The sequence below is a fragment of the Callithrix jacchus genome, chromosome X, assembly GCF_049354715.1.
Source record: "Callithrix jacchus isolate 240 chromosome X, calJac240_pri, whole genome shotgun sequence".
Lineage (NCBI taxonomy): Eukaryota > Metazoa > Chordata > Mammalia > Primates > Cebidae > Callithrix > Callithrix jacchus.
In genome coordinates this window covers 114,451,391-114,478,461 of record NC_133524.1, presented here as the reverse complement: position 1 = coordinate 114,478,461, position 27,071 = coordinate 114,451,391, and the positions used below count along the sequence as shown (strand labels likewise).

General features: G+C 40.9%; 1 protein-coding gene across 5 annotated transcripts in view; it reads right to left on the bottom strand.

Moving 5' to 3' along the window:
• Positions 1-27,071, bottom strand: part of DOCK11 (dedicator of cytokinesis 11) — a 194,885-nt gene that overhangs the window by 137,771 nt on the left and 30,043 nt on the right. For all 5 annotated transcript variants that reach the window (XM_078362461.1, XM_078362462.1, XM_078362463.1 and 2 more), the window contains exons 2-6: positions 10,397-10,513; positions 10,225-10,314; positions 9,171-9,253; positions 7,708-7,777; positions 6,984-7,079 (exon numbers count right to left, since the gene is read on the bottom strand). In XM_078362461.1, coding sequence (XP_078218587.1) covers positions 6,984-7,079; positions 7,708-7,777; positions 9,171-9,253; positions 10,225-10,314; positions 10,397-10,513 — 456 coding nt within the window. The remainder of the gene's footprint in view (positions 1-6,983; positions 7,080-7,707; positions 7,778-9,170; positions 9,254-10,224; positions 10,315-10,396; positions 10,514-27,071) is intronic.

Here is a 27,071-nt window from a genome sequence, read left to right as displayed (position 1 = left end):
AGTGCATGCAGTGGCGCAATCTCGGCTCACTGCAATCTCCGCCTCTTGGGCTCACGTAATCCTTCCACCTCAGAGCTACTCCAGAGTAGCTGGGACTATAGGAGTGCACCACCATGCCTGGCTAACTACTTTTGCATTTTTCATAGAAGCGAGGTTTTACCATGCTGCTCAGGCTGGTCATAAACTTCTGGGCAGATTCCCTTATTTCTAACAGTAAAAATGTCCAAGAAAACAACTCAGACCTATTTACAAAATCAGTTTAAAGTTGTGCATAATTTCAAACCTTCCAAACTGATCATAATTTTTTTTTAAGAGATGGAGTATTGCTCTGTCACCTATGCTGGAGTGAAGTGGCATAATCATGGCTCACTGTAGCTTTGATCTCCCAGGCTCAAGCGATCCTCCCACCTCAGCTTCTCAAGTAGCTGCAACTACAGGCATGCGTCACCATGCCCAGCTAATTTTTTTACTTTTTGAAGAGACAAGGTCTCACTACATTGCCCAGGCTGGTCTTGAACTCCCAAGTCCAAGCAATCCTCCTACCCTGGCCTCCCTAAATGCTAGGATTACAGGCATGAGCCACTGTGCCTAGCACATAATTTTTAAAATTTAATAATTTCTTAATGAATAGATCCTTAAATGTACACCTCTCTCTGAAAGGCACCATGATGCCTTGCTTTTATTCCCTAGCATTTCCAGAGGGATCTGCAGGCCAGTGTCAAGCCACAAGGCATCAAAGAGGCTCAGATAAAACACAGGGAAGAAGCTTGGCTTTTGGAGGCTGTTATTTGCCAATGAGTCATGATTAATAGCCAGATCTGCTGTTGCTTCCTAGTCTGCTGTGAGTTTGCAGGGCCTATCAAAGCTTGGATTTTCCAAAAAGAAAAGATTCTTTGCTCTCGACTCTGCAAACTCTGGCCCTAAGGTGCTGGTTGCTAAAGCTACCAACGCTTCTTACCAGTGTGGGCTGGAGTTCCTAGCGGGCAGGGAACTCCAGATGCTCTAAGGATAAACCTGCCTCCAGGATTGGGGAAATGACTCACATAATAGCACACCTGAGTCATCTTCCCATTTGCGTATGAGCTTTATTAGTATTCGGCACTTCAAAGATTAACACAGTAGAAAAAATACAGAAACTGTCCTTTCAAAGTGTCTCAAACTCTGTTAACCCTTTGTCTCAGTTCTTCTGCTTCTGTCTTTCCCAACTATCCAAGAGCTGCGTGAGCTGCTCACCCCATCTTTAGCTTTAGCATCTCTCCTCCTATGCCTGAACCAATCCATACTTGAAGCAGGAAGAACTTATATGATCCCCCACCCTGTAACAGAGCATTGAAGGGTACAAACCACACTCCCCCAGGATGCCTTGGTTCATAGGCCTGGACTTGTGCTTGGCCCTCACTTCAAGTTTTAGCCTGTAAACTACACAACTGCTCCCCCTTTCCAATCCTCTTCCCCATATACTCACATGCCCTGTGTTGATACAGAAAGAGAACATGGAGGCCGGGCACGGTGGCTCACACCTGTAATCCCAGCACTTTGGGAGGCTGAGGCAGGTGTTTCACGAGGTCAGGAGTTTAAGACTAGCCTGACCAACATGTAAAACCCTATCTCTACTGAAAATACAGAAATTAGTCGGGTATGGTGGCACATGCCTCTAATCCCAGTTACTCAGGAGGCTGAGGCAGGACAACTGCTTGAACCCAGGGGAGGCAGAGGTTGCAGTGAGCCGAGATTGTGCCACTGCACTCCAGCCTGGGTGACAGAGTGAGATTCCATCTCAAAAAAAAAAAAAAAAAGAAAGAAAGAAAAGAAAGAGAACATGGAAAAATGATGTGTCAACTCTCCAATTCCAACTAATTTCAATAATGTTGAATGAAACAATAGTTAAAACACTTTTTTTGAGCTAAGGTCTCACTCTATCACCCAGGCTAAAGTGCAGTGGCACAATCTCAGCTCACTACAACCTCTGCCTCCTAGGCTGAAGTGATCCTCCCACTTCAACTTCCCAAGTACCTGGGACTACAGGTAAGCACCACATCACATGGCTAATTCTGTTTATTTTTGTAGAGACAGGGTCTTGCTATGTTGCCTAGGCTGGTCTTAAACTCCTGGGCTCAAGTGATTCTCCTGCATTGGCCTCCCAAAGTGCTGGGATTACAGGCATACACCACCATGCCCAGCCCAATATACAATTATTAGAGGAAAAAGTAATCTTGGCAAAATCCCTCAGAAGGTTCTAGCTGAACCTTCCTCTGATTCCCATTATAGCTGTGACAAATTCTGAAATACAACACAACTGCTATGGCTCAGGAGATGAAACCAGAAGAGTAAAGGATATATATTTAGCTCCCAAAAATCCAAAATGGAGATTCATAATTTATAATGGAAAAGAGCAGGGATAAATAAAACTCACAACCAGAAACAGCTCCAAAACCTCAATATGGCCTTTGGATTTCAAAGTATTTCCTATTAATTTTTTTTAAAGCTGTGTAGTGGCCAGGCATAGTGGCTGACGCCTGTAATTCCAGCATTTGAGGAGGCCAAGGTGGGAGGATCACTTGAGTCCAAGAGTTTGAGACCAGCCTGTACAACATATGGAGACCCCATCTCTACCAAACAAACAAACAAACAATCAAACAAACAAAAACAATTAGCTGGGCCTGGTGCTCTGTGCCTGTGATCCCAGCTACCTAGGAGGCTGAAGTGGGAGGACTGCTTGAGCCTAGAAGATTGAGACTGCAGTGAGCCATGATTGTGCCACTGCACTCCAGTCTGGGCAACACGGTGAGACTTTGTCTCAAAAACAAATAAATAAATGATAAAAATAAAGATAAAAGCTGTGCAGCTTCATATGACCAATTAACTTGGTTTATTCTTCTTTTCATTCCTTTGCCTAGTGTGTGGTAGAAGTTTTAAAAAGAAATAGGCTGGGTGTGCTGGCTCACACCTGTAATCCCAGCACTTTGGGAGGCCGAGGCAGGTGGATCACTTGAGGTCAGAAGTTTGAGAACAGCCTGCCCAACATGGTGAGAACCCCATCTTTACCACAAACACAAAAATTAGCTGGGCATGGTGGGGTGTGCCTGTAATCCCAGCTACACAGGAGGTTGAGGCAGGAGAATGGCTTGAACCCGGGAGGTGGAGGTTACAGTGAGCTGAGATTGTGCCTCTGCACTCCATCCTGGCAACAGAGCCAAGATCTATCTCAAAAAAAAGAAAAAAGAAGGAAATGTTTTTGTATGTTAATCTCTCACACACACACACACACACACACACACACACACACACACACGCACCCAGCACCAGTATATGAGCAGCTGAGGATGAAGAGAGGCAAAGCAAAGAGCCCAGCTCAGCCGCAGCAAAACAATTAGCTGGAGACAAGTGGCAGCTGTCCCCTTCAGCTGTGGGCTATGTGGTCACCAGGTTGCCTTGGACCCACCACACACTCCATGAATTTATGGCTCCTGCCTGGCCGCTGTTAGTGCTAGAGTTCCCAAGCTCAGGAGTAAGAAACATACAGGCTGAACAATCAACCTTTGCCTAACTATTTGTATTAGTTTCCTGTTCTTGTTGTCATAAATTACTACAAATTTGATGGCTTAAAATAGCACAAACTTATCTGACAGTTTCGCAGGTGAGAAGTCTGACATGGGTCTCGGTGGGCTAAAATCAAGGTGTCAGCAGGGCTATGTTCCTTTCTGGATGCTGCATGGGATAATCCATTTCCTTGCCTTTTCCCACTTCTAGAAGCTGCCCACGTTTCTTGGCCTGTGACTCCTTTCTCTATCCTCAAAGCCAGCAACACAGCATCTCTCTCTGGCCCTACTTCTGTTCTCACATCTCTTTCCCTGACTGGCCTTTCCTGCCTCCCTCTTCCACTTATGAAATTCTTGAAATTACACCGGGCCCACCCCCTAATTGAGGATACCCTTCCTTCTGCCGATTAGTGATTTTAATTCTTCTTTGCCACATAAGGGACCATTGACTGGTTCCAGGGATTAAGACATGGACATCTTTGAGAGGCCATCAGTTCCTCCTATCACATCAATCAGTCAATGTGTATTTCACAAATTAGGAAAGAAAATGTAAAGCATGTGCTTTTTTAAAAATAATATATGGACTCCTAAAAAATGAGTTGTTGTTTATAAAGCAAATTAAAACTGAAACGTATTAAACTGAAGGAATCTGTGGTAAATTATTCTGTAAATATATTAATTTCCTAACATCTTATTTTATGAATCCAGATTTGGGGACATTTACTAAACGTGAGGCTAAGGCTTAAGTGTGGGCAAAACTATCATTCTTTTATGCATTTATTTATTTATTTTAGAGACAGCATCTTATTCTGTCGCCCAGGCTGAAGCGCAGAGGTACAATCATAGTTCACTGCAGCCTGGAACTCCTGGGCTCAAGTGATTCTCCTGCCTTGGCCTCCCAAAGTTCTGGGATTATAGGTGTAAAACCCTTGCTTATTCTTATTCAAGTATTTTGAGAATGTGTGGGAAGGGAAATGCAGCAAAAACTATACAACCATATTCTGATAATCCACACAGAAACGTAACCTTCACACATACATTTCTGAACCTGATAACTCTGGTGGAAAATATATTTTAATAAAACCTTGAGTCTCATTCAGCAGGTGAGCACTGATAGCATACTGGTTAAGAGCACAGGCTGGGGCCGGGCGCGGTGGCTCAAGCCTGTAATCCCAGCACTTTGGGAGGCCGAGGCGGGTGGATCACGAGGTCAACAGATCGAGACCATCCTGGTCAACATGGTGAAACCCCGTCTCTACTAAAAATACAAAAAATTAGCTGGGCATGGTGGCGCGTGCCTGTAATTCCAGCTACTCAGGAGGCTGAGGCAGGAGAATTGCCTGAACCCAGGAGGCGGAGGTTGTGGTGAGCCGAGATTGCGCCATTGCACTCGAGCCTGGGTAACAAGAGCGAAACTCCGTCTCAAAAAAAAAAAAAAAAAGAGCACAGGCTGGATAAAGAAAATGTGGCACATATACACCATAGAATACTATGCAGCCATAAAAAAAGGATGAGTTCACTTCCTTTGCAGGACATGAATGAAGCTGGAGACCATTATTCTCAGCAAACTAACACAAGAACAGAAAACCGAACATCACATATTCTCACTCATAAGTGGGAGTTGAAAAATGAGAACACATGGACACAGGCATGGAAACATCACACACCAGAGCCTGTTGGGGGGTGTGGGGCTAGGGGAGGGATAGCATTAGGAGAAATACTTAATATAGATGACAGGTTGATAGGTGCCACAAACCACCATAGCACATGTATACCTATGTAACAAACCTGCACGTTTTGCACATCTATCCCGGAACTTAAAGTATTAAAAAAACAAAAAGAGCATAGGCTCTGACATCAGCCTACCTGGGTTCAAATCCTACCTCTGAAAACTTGGAGCTATGTGACTTTGGGTTAATTACTGAATTTCTCTGAACTTCACTTTCTATATCTGCAAACTAAGAATAATTAGCAGTATCTATTGCATAGGGCTGCCATGAGAATTAAACGAGATTCAGAATATAAAACACCCAGTATGGTGCCTGGTACATATTAAGTTCTCAATAAATGGGTTCTCTCATTATCACCACTTGCTGAGGCCCATGCTTAGGTGCAGGAGATATACAGGAAGCATCCTACAAGTTGGACTCATTATTTTCAGGGCTTGAAAGTAAAAACAAGAACAGGACATGATCACCAAAGGGAAGGCAGCGGGCAAAATATTAAATTGAGATAAAATTTGAGTCTTCCCTGGGTAGATACCCATGGTTTTTACTTGCAGCCTGTGTGAAAGATAGAATGACCTTCAATACTTAATGCAACTGTGAATCATCCTCAGAAAACCACATGATCTTATATTAAATATCTGAGAGAACAGTTATATTTGGTATCAGAGCATAATTTGTTTTTTTTGCTCAGAATTCCTTTTAGATTTTAATGGCTCTTTACAGCCTCCCAAATAAATGAACCTCATGTCCAGCGTGTTCAAGGCTCTGCACAATGTTATCCTTTTTTAAAAAAAATTATTTATGTATTTATTTTTGAGATACAGTCTCCCTCTGTTGCCCAAGCTGGAGTACAGTGATGCCATTTAGGCTCACTGCAACCTCCATCTCCTGGGCTCAAGGGATTTTCCCAGGCTCAAGGGATTCTCCCACCTCAGCCTCCTGAGTAGCTGGGACTACAGGTGTATACTATCATGTCTGGCTAATTTCTGTATTTTTTTTTTTGTAGAGATGGGGTTTCACCATGTTGTACAGGCTGATCTCAAACTCCTGACCTCAAGCAATCCACCCACCTTGGCCTCCCAAAGGAGGAGGGACTACAGATGTGAGCTACTGCACCCAGTCGAATTTTATCCTTTTCAACGTTTCAACTTTTGTCTCACATAAACCCCTTATGCAAACTCACTATCCTGCCAAACTACAAAACTTTCTAGTTAGGCTGTTCTGACTGCACTAAAGTACTGCTTTCTATAGTAGCTAAAGTAGTATGTTTCTTGTCTAGTCTACAGGCTGAAACCAGGAACCCCATCTTAGATATCTACATATTTCCCCATAGTGACTAATACGTAATAAGTACCTAATTAATATTTGCTAAAGAAATGTATTACCTGTCCTTCTACTCATTAAGATCATTTCTACAAATGAACCTTTGATGCCCTTTTTTTCAAAGCTATTTTCCTCATTCAACTGACAGCCTCCTTTTTAAACATCCTGATTCACCAGATAATCATTACATTTCTTTAAAAAGTTGCACTTCTAAATTTATCCTGATGTTTTAGATTTTTTAAATTCCATACGTCTGTGAGAATCCCCTCCTTACAGCCTTATTTTATTTTTATTTTTTTTGCTAGGGCTCTTTATAAAATAAATATTGTTTCCAGATAGGCTACTTATACCAATATCCTTAAAATGATGGAATAATAGAATAACTACTTCCTACCTTCATGGTTACTGTGATGGTGCTATTTACATTTGCTTTATGCAACCAGCCTTGCTTTATCACACCACCCTTCTGAGAACATAAAGAAGATGAGTCCTGAAATAGAATAAAAATTATCAGTAAAACAACAGCCAGTCCACCATCTAGTTAGCCAAACATTTAGGGGCACAGAATGAGGCCCTGTCCCATTTCCTAATTAAAACATGAAGTCCCTTCTTCCCTGTGAGGATTTAAAATAGTTGATTGTAGAATGAAAGGCTCTGTGCTACGCACACAGTAGGCAGTCAGTATTTACTGAATGGTATGGGCTCTCTTCTGGGAAAGTCTTCTGTGTTACGTAAACAGTCGAACTGCACCTCAAAATGTCACAGATATCCGGGCCATCTGTCCCAAGAGAAATCTATCAGGCAGCAGAGTCCAGATGAATCACCATTCCACATGCCCAACTTGAGAAAAGCAACTCCACAAGCATGTCCCACAGGTGGGGGAACATGTTTATGTGCAAATCACAGCCCCTCTCACTTGATTTTTTCCCTAAACCCTACTTGGAAATATAGTAATTAAAAAAAAATTAAAAAGCACTCAGTTGGAAAGCTGGCCACAGATCATTCCAAAACAATTATTTCCTTCATATTTTCTCCAGAAATTCCTTTTGAAATCTTTTTCAGCCAAGTGACCGTGAAGAAACTAGCACAGTTACCCTCACTGTTGCCCCCATTCTTACCTCATCTTTCTCACAGTCTTCATCTATCTCAAATACATGATTAGGAATCTTTTCTGGTCTCAAAGATTTGCTGAAAATATAAGAGAACTGTCTTAGACAACAGAACAGACCAACAAACAAACAAAAACCAGAAACACAACAATAATGACAACAGATAAAGCAAGATGAGCAGACTTCTTTCTTTCACAAACAAGAAAAAGCCAAGACATCCTATTCTCCTTTCCAAATTCAGATTCTCCCCTTTGAGTAAACTTACTGTAAGTTTTTGTTTCTATAAAGACTCCCACATATGCAGCCAGCAGCAAAGACATTAACTAAGCCCAGAAACTCAGGGAGGGCAAAAGTTGCAAAGGAACCTGTGCCAGAGCTGTTAGTGGTGGCAGAACCTTTTCCTTCCCTGGGTCAAAAAACAGCACAGGCCAGGCATCATGGCTCACGCCTGTAATCCCAGCACTTTGGGAGGTCGAGGCAGGTGGATCACCTGAGGTCAGGAGTTTGAAACCAGCCTGGCCAAAATGGTGAAGCTCTGTCTCTACCAAAAATACAAAAAAAATTAGTCGGGTACAGTGGAAGGCACTGGTAATCCCAGCTACTTGGGAGGCTGAGGTAAGAGAATCACTTGAACCTGGGAGGCGGAGGTTATGGTGAGCCAAGATCATGCCACCTGCACTCCAGCCTGGGTGACAGGGAGAGACTCCGTCTCAAAAAGAAAAAAAAAGTAACACAGTATAATTCTGGTTCTTCCATTTGTTTGTTGTATGACCTTGGACTGGTCATTTGAGGACTCTGTTTTCTTTTTCTTTTTTTTCCCAAGGATGATGCCATCATAGAGGACTCAGTTTTCATCTCTTGGAAAATGCTCTGAAAACTACAAAAAGCTACACAAATGTCTTATTCCTCTGCGATTTGTTCCAAAAACAATTCTCATATGACATTCTGTGAGGTATCAGTACTGGAGATGAGAAAATGGGGAGCTCAAACAGGTTAAGTGACTAAGCCAGGATCATCAAGCTAGGAAGTGGCAGAAATAAGATTTGAACCCCAACGGTCTGGCTCCTGGGCCAGTGTGCTCATGCCAATCCTTCAATTCAACCGAAAGAGATGCACTTTTTTCAAGAGATGTCTGGGTTCATCAAACTGAACTAATTATCATCAAGCTTTTTTACTGACACTACTGGAAAATGCTCACTACATTATCCACCATCAGCCAAATTTTAGTTTATGATCAATACAGGCTCACTAAAGCCAAAAAAGTGAGCTCTCATACATTTTGGAAAGTATTTCAAAGAGGAAAGTTAAAAACTTATTCAATTAACAAAAACACTGAAGTTAACCAGACATGCAGGTTATTTGAAGTTTGGCTTTATTACACATCATAACTGAAAGGTTTCACAAGTGGTTTTAAAAGGTAAAAAAGCTTAATAATTCTCCTGCTGCATGTTTTCCTGGAATGCTAAACTTACCATGGCAACATTCGAAAGTCCCCAGAGAAGTCCTCATACTTGTAGTTTACCATGTGCCAATCTGTGCTATAGGCTTTAATACACTGAAAGAAAATAGAAATCTTGAATTGGAAACATAGGAAAAATACATATATATCCGCTTTTTAAAAGTCTGATACTATGCTGACAGGCTTTTTAAAACCATCTGGTGTAATCCCAGCACTTTGGGAGGCCGAGGCGGGCAGACCACCTGAGGTCGGGAGTTCGAGACTAGCCTGGCCAACAAGGTGAAACCCCATCTCTACTAAAAATGCAAAAATTAGCTGGGCATGGTGATGCACATCTGTAATCCCAGCTACTCAGGAGGCTGAAGTAGGAGAATTGCTTGAACCCAGGAGGCAGAGGTTGCAGTGAGCCAAGATTGCATCATTGTACTACAGCCTAGACGACAGAGCAAGACTTTGTCTCCAAAAAAAAAAAAAAAAGAACCCCACCATTTGGGGAATTATTGGTACTGGGATCTTCCTTTATGGATTAACTGTGTCTCCCTTACCCAGTTGGTGACAATACATCCCAATTCATATGCCCTTTGAATACTCTGACTCTCAGTCCAAAGAGTATTCAAATCCAAAAGAAAAACACTGAGGTCATATGCACTGTGTGGAAATGTTTAAGCTTTATCATCTGAATCACATCATATAGACTTGTTATTTAGGCATATATATATATATATATATATATATATATATATTTTTTTTCCCCTGAGATGGAGTCTTGTTTTTATTGCCCAGGCTGGAATGCCTCCTGGGTTCAAGCGATTCTCCTAACTCAGCCTCCCAAGTAGCTGAGATTACAGGCACCCACAACCACACCCGGTTAATTTTTGTATTTTTAGTAGAGATGGGGTTTCACCATCTTGGCCACCAGGCTGGTCTTGAACTCTTGACCTCATGATCCACCCACCTCAGCCTCTCAAAGTGCTGGGATTACAGGTGTGAGCCACCGCGCCCAGCCAAATATTGTATATATTTTAAATACATGAAGAATATTCTTCTGTGGACTTTGAATCGCTTACCTCTTTGACAAATAAACTCTGGGCCCTCTTTTCAGCATCTTCTGGTACAGTGGACTGCACCGTTCTGCGCTGACGACCTATTACCGAGATCTAGAACATAAAGAACATTCTTGCTGTAAGAACTGGCTTGGAAAATAAAGGTTTTTCTTTAAAGAAGTGCGTGTGAACTCACAGAGATATCTTCCATGGGAAACATAAGCAGATCTCTGAGGGGATCGCTGTAAATCTGGGTTTTTCTTTGGGTGACAACATTCTCATAGTCCAGGGGCTCAACAATTTTGGCCTTTTCCTTTTTAAGAGACAAAAACAAAGTTATTATAGTCAAATGCACAAGTTAAATTCCCTTCTATGTATTAAAGAGACATTACTTCACAAAAGAAGGGATTACTGATACTTTTAAGTACTTAATGGAGACACTTTCACACTCTTCATGGCTAGACACACACCTCAAACATATACATACACACACAGACATTCCCTTGCTAAAGATAAAGAGTTCTGGCTGGGCATGGTGGCTCACACCTGTAATCCCAGTACTTTGGGAGTCTGAGGCAGGTGGATTGCTTGAGCCCCGGAATTAGGGACCAGCTTGGGCAACATGGGAAAACCCCATCTCAACAGAAAGTACAAAAATTAGCTGCGTGTGGTAGTGCATGCCTATAGTCCCAGATACTCGGGAGGCTGAGGCAGGAGGATCACTTCAGCCTGGGAGGTTGAGGCTGCAGTGATCCATGATTGTGCCACTTATACCTGGGTGCCAGAATGAGACTCTTGTCTCCAAAAACAAAACAACAACAACAAAAAAGTTCTGGAGAAATAGAACTGTGTTATTCTGCTTATCTGTGTACCTTCTAAAAATTATTGAATTTTAAGTAAAACAAAAAATAGTATACTTGGAAGTCTGACTGTTGGTATTTACTGCATCTGCACTACTCTATGGGCAACTTTGGGGAAGAAAGTATCAACATTCATGTTCCTACCCTGTACCATGGACACTGTCCCATGGGCATACTAACTGCCAGCATAGCTGGGGAAGGCATAAGTACTAGATAGAGATGCTTGATCCCATGGGCAGGTTATGAAAAAGTGAGGTTCAAGGTGACAAAATCAGTGGATTCCTGCTGGACTTCTAGGCAAGCTGGTCATTGATAGCAGGGTCCAGCCTGAAGCTAAAGTAAGTAGAAGCAGGGTCAGTCACGCTAAGAAAGCCAGGATGTAACACAATAAGCATAATGAGAAAGTTCACATTTACTGAGCCCTTTCTACATGCCAGGTACTGTGCTAAGCACTTTCTGTACATTTTTTCATGTAATACTCATAGCAAGCTATGAAACAGGTTGAATCATTATCCCATTTTACAGATGAGGAGACTCTGGACCTAACTCAGGTTGAGTAACTTGCCTGCCTTCATAACTGGAATTCAAACCCAGATCTGTGACTGTAAAAGCTCTGCTTTTTTTCCCCCTCAGAAATAAATAAAGACAGCTCCTATTTCTGTACACCCATGGGTGATCCTGCAGCTTTGTGTACACATGCAACTGACCTCAACATCTATCATCACTAGTTTTCACTGTCACAGGTGTGCATGCCATAAGACCCAACTCCCAAAGCCATATGAGGTGACCCTGACTTCTACCACTGGCCATCACTACTGTACATGCACCCCCAGCTCATGCACTCACAGCTGTCACATGTGCACAACACCAGCCCTGACCCCTGCAACTGCAGTGGGGAGAAAAAGAAGAAAGAAATATACCAAGATTCTCATGTGCATGGTACTGAACTGGGAATGGGATCCCACTATTTATCTTCCTATCATTTTTTTCCTTCATTGAACTTACCACAATCTGATATACCATCTATTTCACCTCTCTGACTATTTGAGAGCAGGGATTTTCTTTTATTTGTTTACTGCTTTAACCACAGCACCTAGAATATCTGGCACATGGTAGGCATCTAGTCATTAATTGCTGATAAACTTTGAGATGCTCAAAATCAACAAGAGCCATGTCTCAACACACTATTCTAAACCAAGCTGGGCAGACAGTAGTAATTTTTAATGATGATGTTTTATATAAAATTATTTCCTTAAAATTTTATAATAAAAACTGTATTAAAAAACTCAAAAGTAATTTATATTAAGACAATATTATAATAGAATTGGGGTTACACTTGTATTTGTGTACACAGTATCTTAAGTAATCTCTAGTAATACTACATCCACAGAAGCCTTTGAGAATAGTTTTTATACATGGTTCACAACAGGTCACAGCTATACCCAATTTCCATATCTGAAGGACATCTCAGAGTTTTCTGTAGAAGATTGCTTAGAAAGATTAACATAAACCACTCTGACCAATGACGTCAGTGTTCAACAAGTTTAAAAGATCCTAACAAAGATATGCTTTATTTCAAGTCTTAAATTTGTATTTGTAGACCCATGTCTACAAAGATCAAAGCAAGTCGATCATCCTTTTCATGTCTGCAAATACTACTGCAAAATGAGTTGAAAGAAAAGGAAAAATTCCTGTTTGAGGAATTCAGATTTTCTGAAAGGAAAATCTGACCCCTTTTGGCCATACCTATCGTGTTTCCATGGACTCAAACAAAAGGAAACTGACTGTATCTTCTAGCTCTAATACTCACAGTCTGAGACCAATTTCTCAGAGAAGTTGAATGAATAAATTCCTATCAAAGAAAGCAAGCTAGAGGCACTAAAAATAATCTAAGTCTTGCTTTTCGTGCCAACTATTTCCCTAGTACAGATTGTAAAAACGGTCCTCAAATTTCAATGTTTCACCTGTTGAGTCTGTCAACTTCTCTGTACAATAATTTCACAAGGATGTACTTCAAGTATATTTGAAAAAAAAAAAAAAAGAAAATCCCCCTTCAGCTTTCTTTTTTCTTTCTCTTTTTTTTTTTTGAAATGGAGTTTTGCTCCTGTTACCCAGCCTGGAGTGCAACGGTGCAATCTCAGCAACCTCTGCCTCCCAGGTTCAAGTGATTCTCCTGCCTCAGCCTCCCAAGTAGCTGGGATTATAGGTGCCTGCCACCACGCTCAGCTAATTTTTCTATTTTTAGTAGAGATGGGGTTTCACTGTGTTGGTCAGGCTGGTCTTGAACACCTGACCTCAAGTGATCCACCCACCTCCCAAAGTGCTGGGATTACAGGCATGAGCCACCATGCCTGGCCCTCCTTCAGCTTTCTAATGTAGCTCCAAATTAATATGGAAAGAATATGTCAAAATGAATCACTGTTTATTTTTTTAATATATGGGGTACAAAGTGGTGTTATGATTTTTAATACAATGTAGCATGATTAAGCTAATGATCATATCTGTCACCTCAAATATTTAAAATTTCTTGTGTTGAGAACATCAGAAGTTTATTCTTAGTGATAAGATGTACAGTACGCAACTATTAGGTATATTCAGCATGCTATACTATTGCTCTCAAAAAAACCAAACTTATTCTCCCTGTTTAACTGAGACTTTGTATTCTACCATTGACTATCATCTCCCCAATGCCTCCAGCCCCCACCCTCTGGTAACCACCATTCTACTCTCTGCTTGTATGAGTTCAAATGCTTTAGATTTCACATATAAGTGAGATCATGCAGTATTTGCCTTTCTCTACCTGACATATTTCACTTAGTGTAATGTTCTCCAATTCCTGAATCACTCATTTATTTAAATGTATAGTGTATACCTTCTAAAAGTGAAACTCAGCTTGCCACATGTTTTGAAGGTAATATATTTATGTTATAGAAAACAAGGTTTCACTTTTCATTTAAAACTGATTAAGTATTCTGGGTCTTCACTCCTACTTCCTTTGTCAGGGGTAGCTCAATTGCAGAAAAATTAGGGTGGCTATTCTGGATCCCACAAAGCTTCCCCTAATACAAGATTTAGGCCTGCGAATCAGGATTCATCTCTCCAAGAAGAAAGATGAGAAAGGACTCAACCCGACATTTCCCTTCCAGTAGGGTTCAGTTATAACTCTGCAGGCATCAGAGACAAAGAAAACCTTTGACCTATAAAATTACAATGATTTCATGGTGGCTCTGCCCAGAAGTCTCCATCATATCCCCTATCTAACTTTCCCATTCAGCTTTCTCATTCTATTATTAGACTTATACGTAAAGCTTCTGCCACACTCAAAGAGGGTCTTTCTTTCAGGTTTGTAATTTATCCTTTCTGCCAGTTTCCACACTGATTGGCCTGCAAAGGTGCTTTTACATAATGCCAAAAACCCGTTACAATAAATGGTACTTGATAAACATTCAAGTAACAGCAACTTCTATATAGTTCTGGAGTAGTGCTAAGTAAAAGGCGAAGGCATTTATGCAATCTGGAGAGAAGTGAGCATATGCTTCAGTCTTCTTTCTGTAAGTAGTGACAGGAAAACCGTCAACCTAAATTTGTAACCAACTCAGTTTTCACCGTGGGGAAAACAAAACAAAACAAAACAAAATTTGTTCTTGAAAGTTTTTATTTACTGACTCCTAAGCTTTCTTGAATGACTTGTTAATGTATATTTGTTAATTCACTTCCAGATCACTTTGCAATCTTAAGAAAACACTTTCATATACGTTCTGTTACCAAATGCTTGTCAAGTAGACAATGAAAATTCCATCATTTCAACTTTATACATCAAGAAACTGGCTCGGAGGGCTAAGTTGACCTGTCTACATTAGGAGCTGAACCAGGACTCAAACCCAGGTCTCCCAACTCCTGACCCTTTTTCTTTTCTTATTAGTTTCCCAAACTCAACCTATTTATATATAATCCTCATATTTGCCATGTCATCTGTTTTATCATTTACTTCATATTTTTCTTCAAATCAAATATCTTCATTGAAAATATTTATTGAAAAAGAAAGCTTCATATCACCCCACAAAGGAGAATGAATCGCATTTTTCTAATCTGTAGTAAAATTAAAATGCTAATTTTGGTACCATGGTATGAAACACAGTACACTTTTCCATTGCTTTCTCAGGCCATTAAGGACTAAATCTCAGTGAACTTTCTATGTGCAAACTCTACAAATGGGAAGAAATGCACAGCTCCATAAATTGAGATAACTTTATTTCTAATATAGGTGGAAAGGACATATACCAAAAAAGGAAACCTGCCAGAATAGATTCAGTTGCAGTCCACTTCCTGGAACAAAGAAAAGAAACAATGGATCCTAACTGAGGGTCATTAACAGCATCACCACTTCGACTTTACAATTTGGTGGTGGTTCCTGCACATTCACAATACAGGATGACTAATCTATCATCATCACAACTCTGTGTATAAATATAAAACCATGCTTGCAATACTAAAATAAATACATAAAAATATGCATGAATGCATATATTCAACCACCCAACCACTCATGTAGCCAAAAGCACATTTGACTAGCGAGCATATTTATGTTATCATTAGAAATGTGTAAGACACAAGAAAAATCACATAGTATTTCTCTATAAGCAATGTAAAATGAGCCTGGGTTACTTCTGCTTAAATATCATACCAAAGGTCATGAGTTTACCGGTAAATCTTTTACTATAGAAGCTAGTTTTCCTTAAGAATTCTAAGAATGTCTCTTCTGCAAGTCTGAAGTGAACACTGGCTTCACAGAATCTCTCCTTTATCACGTTGGGAGGGATACCAGAAAGCAGACAGAAAGCTTAGCAGTAGGGCACAGGGCCAATTCAAAAACATCCCTGTGCCACCACTACCACCATCCCATCCTCCAAATTCAGTTTCAGCACAAGGAGGATCATGGCAGGCAACTACTGGTTTCAGAAAGAGAATGATGTAGCCCAAATGTTCTTTTGTGCAGTATTGCAGTCAGACTACAGCTTCAATGACATCTGAGCATTTTCTTATGAAAAATAACAGTCTTCAGATAGAAGTAGCACACTCAAAATGAGGTGAGTCTCTCCTTCCCATCATTTCTCCACAGCCTTCACTTAGGAATTTCTTCAGACCCCCTAGTCATTCAGCTCTCCTTTCCTCTCAGACATCTGTAGCAGGGGCTAGAGTGCTTTCTCCAGAGAGCATCTTAAAATAACACTTTGCACTCAAAATGGCCACTGGGGGCATGCCATTTCCGGCAGCACAGAAAACAAAGTGAGTTCAGCATAAAGATGCCATTTATTGAGTTCCTACTGAGATTCAGGCCCTCTGCTAGCCCCTGGTAATGCAGAGGTGAAAAAAAAAAAAAAGACCTTGCCCTTGAGAAGTTCACAGTCTAGTAGGGAAGGCAGACAAACCCAATATGTGAGAGCTGATCACAGACTGTTGTAACTTCTGTGCATCTATCATGCCCTCGGATAGCCATATCTTCTTCCAAGAAAGGAACTGTACAAGGGTGTTTGCACACTAAAGTGTGTGAGTTCATCTATTCCCCATTAGATCAATCGGAAGAATTTCCATAATGGTTTATGTGGTCTGAGATCATTTCATCTTGCCTTCTACTTTTATTCATAAACCCTGTAAGATCAGAGACTGGTAACTGTCAAGAGTGGTGTGTGACTATGAGGAGAAGCAAAAGTTGTGTTATGATTCACAGTAGTGAGAGATGCCACCACTGTAGACTAGAGACTTCTAGAGGGGAAACTTATACAGCATGGTAACAATGGAACCAAAACTGTAACGAATTTTTTTTTTGAGACAGGATCTCTGTTGCCCAGGATGAAGTGCAGTAGTTTGATCACAGCCTACTGCAGCCTCAAACTCCCTGGGTTCAGGCAATCCTCCCACCTCATCCTCCCGAGTAGCTGGGTCTACAGGCACATGCCACCATATCAGGCTAATTTTTGTATTTTTTATAGAGATAGGATTTCACCATGTTGCCCAGGCTGCTCTCAAACTCCTGAGCTCAAGTGATCCACCCACCTCGGCCTCCCAAAGTGCTGGAATTACAGGCGTAAGCCACCATGTCCAGCCTATAAGGAGTTTCTTCATAAGGTTCAAATAAAGAGTACTTGACTTTATTATGACCCCGTTTGTTCTAAATGTGACCATTTTTTCACCAGCTCATCTCTTTGTCTCTTCCCCAATAGGAACTCTAGCTACTGAAGGAGCTTTGCATAACCACAATCTAATGATGATGTTGGGCAGGGGGACGGGGGACATATTTTTAATAAGCGCAACCCAACTTGGCAAAATAGACATGAACATCTTTTCATAAAGATTATTTTTCAGTGAAAAACCTTGGCATAAGAATCTAAATACAAACTGCATTCAGGACACTGACCTTTCTTAAGGCAAACAGCTAAGGGAAAAGTCATACTTTCCATGAGACCAGTGGGTTATGTTTATTACCAACCCACCCTTGGCTCACCTGATTCTTATGATAGCATAGGCTTCCTCGCTCCCCAACAGCCCTTATTTTCTTTCCCATCTATTGTGGCATTTACTCATATATGATGCTCCCTGGATACTTAACTGCTTTTTGGGTGGTTTACTAAGTCTCCTAGGCAGGATCAAAAGCACTGGGTGGGTCAGGAAATGGTGCCTTGTACTTTCTCTTACCACTTACATCAAGCATTGCTGTATACCCGGTTAAGCATTTTATACCTATGATCTCATTTAGTTCTCCCCCAAGTCCTGTGAGAGGTTATTTTATTATGCCCATTTTACAGATGAGAAAATTGAGACTTAGGCAGGCCCAGTGTCACATATTTGTGGAGCTGGGATTCAAATCTTTATCTGATGGGACTCCTGAGCCAGTGCTCTTAACTATGATCCACATAAACTTTTATGCACTGAACTTAACAAAAGCAAACCATTTTCTCAGCTCCTACCATGTTTTATTTCCTTGAACGAACTTTGCATTTTAGGATTTTCTAAAACTTACTCAAACTACACTATCATTCTTACCAAAGTGAGATCTTGCCTTCTTATAGCCCCATGATGCTGAACATGACTGGCTTAGAGAGCTTGTAATGTAATTGGATAAGGAGTTTTGCATTTCTGAAGCCGTTGCTTCCAATTTAGCATTTGCCATCAATGAGTACGAATTAGCACCTTAGGTCTTTTACTTGGGGAAAGGAGTTGGTAGATTCAACTTCAAGTGGTTAAGAATCAAATAACAAAACAACAACAAAACAACAGTAGGCTATTGTCAAGGGCCCATGTCTAATGAACCTCAATATCCTCCATACAACTGAGCAGAGAGCCCTGAGAACTACAAAGCCAGAAGCTTTTGTGTAGAGATAACCAGCTGAATAGTACAGAGACTGATCTTACACACATGCCTTCCAAGCCAAAATGGCAGCACACAAGAAGGGCAAGTTGTTGCTGATGCTTTCAGAATTAAATTTTCAGTTCCCAGCTTTTATTTAGGAAGAACAACTTACTGTTCTAAGAATCAGTGAAATATGACGTTGAAGGCCTTTAAATCTAACATAGAAACATTGAGGAAAAATAAAACCCATTTTTCCCTTAGAGTTTTAGCATAGGAAAGAAATTGTTTTAATTGCCAAATTATTTCCCCGTTCCAAGTCTATTTAACTATTTACAGAAACTGAAGAGCTATTTTAAAAAATTTACGAAGAACTTACTTTAAAAAATTCAAGAAACAAATAAGACTATACACTATGTGGTAAGTTCACACTCAGTTAACAACTGTTTCTCATTACAGCCAGTTCAAATAATAACCTCAATTACCTACAAATGAATAAATAGAATTTTGATGAACTTTCTACCCCAAAACTCAATTTAGCCCTAACTTTACTCAACAAACTGGTTGACAGGCAGGAAAACTGATTTGAATTCAATTCCTCCTGTTTTTTTGTGTTACTCTGTGCTAACAAGCATTTAAATGACTCAAAAGTAAAACAAAAAGAGGTTTAAGAAATGAAAAGAAAGGTTTGAATAAACTGAGAAACTCCAAAGCGCCTTTTCAAAATTAGAATATTTTTTTCTATTCTTTAGTACACCATTATTGACAGAAAGAAAAAAATTTTGCCTTGGATATACATAATGGCTTTCTAAAAAGTCAAAGAATTTAACAAGTTCACAAAGACACACACAAATTATTGCAAATAATTCATTCCTGCAAGGAGAAATTAGATTGCACTCATTCTATGCCTATCAACTAATTTATTAGTTGGATCTTAGTGCTCACCTTAAACTTGTTAGAAATCTCTGACTTTTTCCAGACTTTTATAAACAGAACTCTAACCTACCTTGCTTTCTTAAGCAGAAAAAACTGTAAAGTGCACAGGCATACTATAGGTATGTGGATTTAGCCTTTGAAATCACTTACATTCCGTAAAACATAACCTCCTAATAAGGTCCTGTTTGTATCATCTGAACATAGTAGCATAAACTTACTCCATTAGAGAAGCTCAGTAATCCATAAAGCAACCACACATTATTTCCATACAAGGTCTGACAATCTGTCTACCTATCCCATTAATTTGCTCTTGACAATGGAGTAAAGAAAACTGATGGACTCTAGTTTGAAAATCAACCTTGATAGGGGCAAAAATGCACCTTTCTACAAATGTTTTAGTTTTTCATAATCTATCATATTGAACCTACCCATTAATTGAAATTATCTCTACCTTTTTTGAGCCCACCTATATTTTAGGTTTATACACTTCATAAGATAATATATTCTAAAAGCTAGTAAGGCCAGGCATGGTGTCTCACACCTGTAATCCCAGCACTTTGGGAGACTGTGGCAGGCGGATCACCTGAGGTCAGAAGTTTGAGACCAGCCTGGCCAAAATGGTGAAACCCCATCTCAACTAAAAATACAAAAATTAACTGGGTGTGGTGGTAGGCGCCTGTAATCCCAGCTACTCAGGAGGCTGAGGCAGGAGAATCGCTTGAACCCAGGAGGCGGAGGTTACAGTGAGCCAAGACCATGACATTGCACTCCAGCCTGGGCAACAAGAGCAAAACTCCATCTCAAAAAATACTAAAAATAAATAAATAAATAAATAAATAAATAAAAGCTATGTCAAGTAAATAAGTGATAGCTCCTTTGACTTCTCTTAAGTTTCCCTCTTTAAAATATCAGGAAATGCTCCAACTCATGCTATAATATTTCAGAATATGGTGAGGTGATTTCTGTTTATCCTGTCTATCCCACTCGTGACTAAACAGACAAACCTTCTTCAGCTAGGTTTTCTTGGTGAGGTGAGGCAGGTGTCTACAGATGGCTGCCAAAAAGCCCTTCCTGATCATGCCCTGAATTTTACTGTTCTATCAGCCCTAACACACCCTGGTCCTCCATTGCGCCTATGTAGCTTTAGTCAAGTTTAATTAAGTTTACAGCACACTCTCCTATTAATAAGTTGTAATTATTTTCCCAATTCTTGTCTCTCTAGAAACTCATCTGTCACTTTCCTGTCCATGTTCTATAGCTTTATAAGGCCTCACTGTGTGAAAGCTCCTATAGCTTAGCCTCTCTCTATCCTTAGAAAGAGTGTTAAGTCAGACCAACATCCCTTGGGTCTTCAGCTTTTTTTAAACATCCTCCTCTGAAACAAAAAAGCCTTTCCATATCTATAATCTTTATATTCTTCAAGTCAGTTCCCTTCCCTATGACAAACCCCCATCACCAGAGATACCATTTGAAAGAAGTCTTAGGAGTTAACCTCTATGAAAGGCTTCTTGACTGTCTTAAATAACCTTTAGGTGATGAAAATGTTCTAAAATTGTGGTGATGACTTCACATATCTTTGAATATACTGAAAATGAAAATATACACTACAGCTGGGTGTGGTAGGTCACACTAGTAATCCCAGCACTTTGGGAGGCCTACACCGACGTATCACCTGAGATCAGGAGTTCAAGACCAGCCTGGCCATGATGGCGAAACCCACATCTACTAAAAATACAAAAAATTAGCTAGGCATAGTGGCGGGCGCCTGTAATCCTAGCTACTTGGGAGGCTGAGGCAGGAGAATCGCTTGAACCCGGTAAGTGGAGGTTGTAGTAAGCCAAGATGGCACCATTGCACTCCAGCTTGGGCAACAGAGTGAGACTCTGTCTCAACAAAATTTTATATATATGTATATATAGATACACACACACACACACACACACACACATACACACACTTCAAATGGGTGAGTTGAGGATTACATCTCAAAGGCTGTTAAGAAAAGTAAAACAAAATTACTCATTTTCACTTCCTTTTTTTTTTTGAGTTTATGCCTCACTGGAGCCTCAGATCTCTGGGGCTTAAGGGATCCTCCCACCTCAGCCTCCTAAGTAGCTGGGACCACAGTTATCCATCACCATACCTGGCTAACTTTTTTATTTTTGTAGAGATGAGGTCTCCCTATGTTGCCCAGGCTGGTCTCAAACTCCTGGCCTCAGGCAACCCTCCTGCCTCAGCCTCCCAAAGTGCTGGGATTACCAGCAAGAGCCACAGCACCCAATCTCACTTCCTTATACATACAAAACAAAACAAAACAAAACACCCAGCCTCCAATATTTAGTAAGAGATGAGTTCTCAGTACAGAAATCATGTTGATCTTCATTAGAATGGTTAGGTTTCAATGTCTGAAGTTCCTACACTGTAGCCATAGATTTCACAGAACAGCCTGCTACAAACGTGAGGCTTGATGCTCTGTCATTCCCTGAGTACTCTTCTGGAGCACTTATAAACAGAAATAGAAAACATAGAACTTAGTTCTATAGATTCACTGAGCATTAATCATGTGTCAGGCAGTGGAGCTACAAAGCCGGGAAGGCAAAGGCAGGCAAGAAGTGGGTCCTGCCCTTAACAAACTCATGGGCTAGAGGGAGAGAGAGACCCCTAAGTCAAGAGCAACAATGCAATGGAGTAAGGGCTAGGGTAGGGGATACAGAGAGTGCCATGCAGACACAGGGAAGGGAGTGATTTACGCCACTGGTGAAGGCAGTTCAGAGAGGAAATAGCTTTTGAGCTGAGACTTGAAGGATGAAACAAAAATCTCCATGGCAGGCAAGGAAGAGAGCATAAGTCTTAGCCAAGAAGAAGAAAGCAATGTGTTCAGAGATTCTGGGGTGTACAGAACAGGGAGAAATGGCCAAGATGAGCTGGGAGGGAACATTTATGGAGGACCACATATACCAAGTCAATGAGTTTAGTTTGTTTCCTAGTGTAGGTGATGGGGAGCCAGAAAAGGTTTTTAAGCAGGGGAATGGCATGAACAGATGTTTTACTCATATTTATGCACTGAAAGCCAGAAGGTCAACATTAATGGAAATTAATCCATAAAATGACAGCATAAGCTAAAAATTTGTCCTATTGTCTATATTTTCCAGGAGTAATACACTGAATTATGGAAAACTACTCATTAGAGTTGCATACAAAACTATTGAGGAAAATAAAGTGAGGGCTCTGCTTGTGTGAAACGCCTTTCTTTAAAAGAGGGAAAATGTTTGCATTGTCCTCATGCGTCAGAGATTAAATTAACCAGAATAGTTCATTTGGAAAAGATCAGCTGCCAATCTATACTTAATTTGTTCCCAACCCCTTTTCTATGGCTAATTTGATCCAAAATGGTCCAACTTTTGATGAGAAATATGTTGGATCACAGTATTCCTTTGTTTCAATCCCTTCAATGGCTCACCAGAGTAAATAAAGCTCAGACTGCTCAGCAAGGCTTATTAGATCCCTTGTGATCTGGTCTTCATCGTCAGCCTCTAGCCCCATGCCCTCCAACCATGGTGGGCAGACCTCCTAATGGGTCATTTTATCTCATATTTGAAGATTCTGACCTCTCTACCTTGTTATATCCACTCTCCCCACCTCAAGACCCCAAGACGCTGCTTGATCTACCCAGGTAAAGGTGACCACTCCTTTTTATTCAGCGCACCCTCTGAAACCCAGAGCTATTTCCTATAGTCCACCCTAGTCCATTTCAGAGGTACCAAGGTGCAGTGGACTTGGTACCTCTGAAATGGACTTTGCCACCCAAGTCCATTTCAGAGGTACCAAGGTGCAGTGCCTGATGTTTCCTTTCCTTTTCTGTCTCTCTCCCCGCCCCCTTGAAAGCTCTGTGATTGTAGATAGCTCTGTCCCTAGCTCCCTGAATGAGCAAAGTACAAATCCATGGCCAATATTTTCCTAACCTTCAGGATTAAGATTTTCTGCCTCTTACAATCTTTCCTAGATGACCACAATCTCCAAAACACTCCCTGAAATGCACACATTAGGGTAGCTGTCCAAAAGAGCTCAGCTACTGAACACTTTTCATAGTATGAATCATCACCCACTTATTTATCTTTTGGTAAATTCACAATGCCATATATGAAGTTTTCATAGAACAAGGCATCCCACACGAAGAAATGTTAGGAGGTAGAAAATAGTATTGGTGGCTGGGTGCGGTGGCTCACGCCTGTAATCCCAGCACTTTGAGAGGCCGAGGCGGGCGGATCACAAGGTCAGGAGTTCAAGACCAGCTTGGCCACTATGGTGAAACACCGTCTCTACTAAAAACAAAAAATTACTTGGGCATGATGGTGCATGCCTGTAATCCCAGCTACTCAGGAGGCTGAAAAGGGAGAATTGCTTGAATCTGGGAGGTGGAGGTTGCAGTGAGCTGAGAATGCACCACTGCACTCCAGCCTGGGTGACAGAGCTAGACTCCGTCTCAAAAAACAATAACAAAAAAAAGAAAAGAAAAGAAAAAAGAAAATAATATTGGTTGAGCACTTGAATTAAACTGAGAAGAAGCTGATGACTCAAGCAAAACTCCATTCGCGTTGGTAATAGCTTTCCCCTTGTCAAACTTCCTCCTGAACAACCTGTCTCTCTCTCTGTCCATCCCTCCCTCCCTTCCTTGAAGCTCACATTTAGTCTGTGTGCTAAATGTGCCCACAGGAACATTTTCTTATCTTTTCCCACAAAAGTACTCCAAAGGCCATGCAGTGCCAAACATACCCAAAAACCTAGACTCGCTTTGGTTACAAGAAGTAATAGCAAGAAGCACTCCCCCACACCCTTCCTTAAGCATCCCCATTTTGTAATGCTAACCTTCATCCCCTGCAAATGCTACCATAAGACCTTAGTTAGACTAAGCAATCCTGCCTCTAGAGTCCTCTACCTATTATGGTGTTTGTCATCAAGGTGTTTGACATAGACAAAACTACATCCACAGCTTCTCCTTAGTACATTTTCCAACTAGAATGCCATCCCTTCAATGTGATAGTGTGTTCCTGTCTTGCTTTCATTTTCAGTTCAACTGGGACTTCTTCCCCCACCTCCCCATATCATTTTGAACCACATCCACCGCCACTCCCCAGCCCTGGATCATATCCCCTTCTCATTATTTCTCTGCTGCTTCTCCAAGGGGGCTTCCAGCCTTTGCAGCTACTGGAGAAATTCCCAGCTGGGTGCTGGGGGTGGGGCAGCATCATTCACATAGATACAAGTCCTGGGATCAACTGGGCTCTCAGGCTTGCCCTCAAGGTTTTGACTTACTCCTTGGCAGCTCCCTGGGCCTCAGCCTGTAGAAAAACAGTACACTCGAGGTTTCATGAATGGAAAAATTCCTTTCTCTTATGATAGCAATGGTGTCCCAACCAATTTGCATAGTCCAATGTAAGGGCTGTGCCCTGAATCAGATGCCTTCACAATCATGTCAATAACATGCATATAACTGTGCGTCCTGCTACATTTATTTGGCAGCCAATATCTCTTGGGGTACCACTCTATTCACTTCCTAAAGTAGTTCCTAACCTGGGTTTAGGCAGTTCTTAGATGGGCTACACAGAATCTGTAAAACTCTAAAATTATATGGAAGATGCTGTATGTACATCTTTTTGGGGAGAGGGTTCACAGCTTCTCAGAATCTCAAAGGAGTGTGTGGTCCAAGAAAGGTTAAGATCTACTGCCTTACTAACTTCATATAAACAGGTTGCCTTGTAATCATGTAAGATTTATTGGTTTTGTATAATTATAAAAGCAATACATGTTTGTTGAAGAATTTTAATCCAAAAATATAATGAGGAAAATAAAAGTTACTCGGAAAACATAAATGACCACTGTTAACATTTTGATGGCCTTCCATCTCTTTTCACATTTTTTCTCCTTCCAGAATGGAGTCATATTGCTGATTAAGTTGGTTTCTAGCAGTTACAGTGTGCCCAGTAATATAAGAGAAATTTCTGACTACAAGGAACCTTGGACCAGAGTTCAAAAACCCCTTTGATTTCCAAGATGTATCCATCAACAAATATCTGTTGCTCCAAAAGTAAGACAGGGAAATCCTTAAGTAAGTTTTCACATAAGGTGTTTAAAAATTCTAAGGATTTCAATAGGCTATGTGAAGTCCCAGCCTAAGAAAGAGCATCTTTTCACTTAAAATGACTGGATCTATATCAGTTGGGAAAAAAAAGCAGATGGCAACAATGATTATGATGATAGTCTTGGAGAGACACAATTAAACCATTAGAAGTTGGTTTTTTAAATGATAGTTTTTTTCTTTACTACCAAAATGCAGACACTCATCTAATGATAAAAGTATATACAGTACATGAAATGTGACTATATAGTAAAGGCCCTGGAAATCTCACATGACTCATAAGCTTTCTGATGAAAATTCCTGGTTTTTGAGCAATGAAAACATTAGGGAGTGATTGTGTGGCCTCCTGTGGTGGGTGACAATTCAAAGGACATCACTTGTACGTTTTTGGAATCCTAGTGTGTTTAAGGAGGAAGATTGGTGTAATTACTTCACTGCTGCTTACGTATTTCACTATTGAGAAAATTCTGGCAAAACAGGATTATTGCTTGGGTCAACTGAAGGATTTCTTGCCCTCTAAGTCCAGTCATTCCAATGCAATTTTCATCCCGTATTTAAAGAATACCCCATTTTCCAGTGGGAAAACAAATAAGTCCCTTTCTAAAATTCAAGGCAGAGCCAATTGAAATGTTATTTAGTTTTCTGTATCAGTCACCCTGTCCTCTGTTAAATCAGTGAGGCTTTTCCTCTTTCTTCTGACCATTGGGAGGTTTCTCTGAAGGAGCAATCTGGGCCTAGCCCAGTAGAGCTTCTCAGAACCCAGGAATGTACTAGCACTACTGTAGAACCTTACAGCCTCCGGCCAGGTCAAGGGCTGGCCCCTGCTTTCTTATAAACACCACGACCTGAGAGCGGCCACTTTTAGACTGTAAGCAAGGTAGTCATTGGGAAAACAGGCAAAGGCGGCCCTTGCAAAACTCTGGCATCTTTCTCTCTGTCAGGGACCCTTGGCCAGAGTTCCTTTTGAAAGGCCCTGGGGACAGTCCACTGACATCATAGCTAGCTGAGAGAGGACACAAGAGATAACAGCCTTCACATCTCTGAAGCAAGAGCCATGCTCTGTGTAAGGAGGACTTGATTCAATACGCACAAATGTGATGCTGCTCTGGGGCTTAGTGAGGGCCGTGAGAATTACTGATGACTTGAAAACCCTGGCTCATATCTTTCGTACAACTGGAGCTGGAAGCCAGACCTGCTGACCCCGTGTCTCTATGGTTGTCAGAGCAGCTGCTCCCAAGATGTGGTCAGGGCCTGAGAACCACTGCCCTGCTAAGGAGAGGTTTACAACAGAATAGAGCAGCTATGTTTTTCACTACTCAGGTCTTTCTTCTTTCTTTTCTGTTTGTGAATTAAGACACTAAAATTTCACAGGGAATAAGTAGGCACTATTTTGCCACCTATACAGGAAGTGGTGGAAAGTGACTGTCATTTTTGCTGACAAGGGCAGGGTAGTTCAAAGGAAATGTGGTCAAATCAAAACAGAAAAGGTTTATTATGTATTCCAAATGGAAGAGTTACAGATCTTTTTTTTCTTTTCTGTTTTCCCCCGGACTTTTCTAGCACAAACAAATATCGCTGTTATAATGTTCTTTTT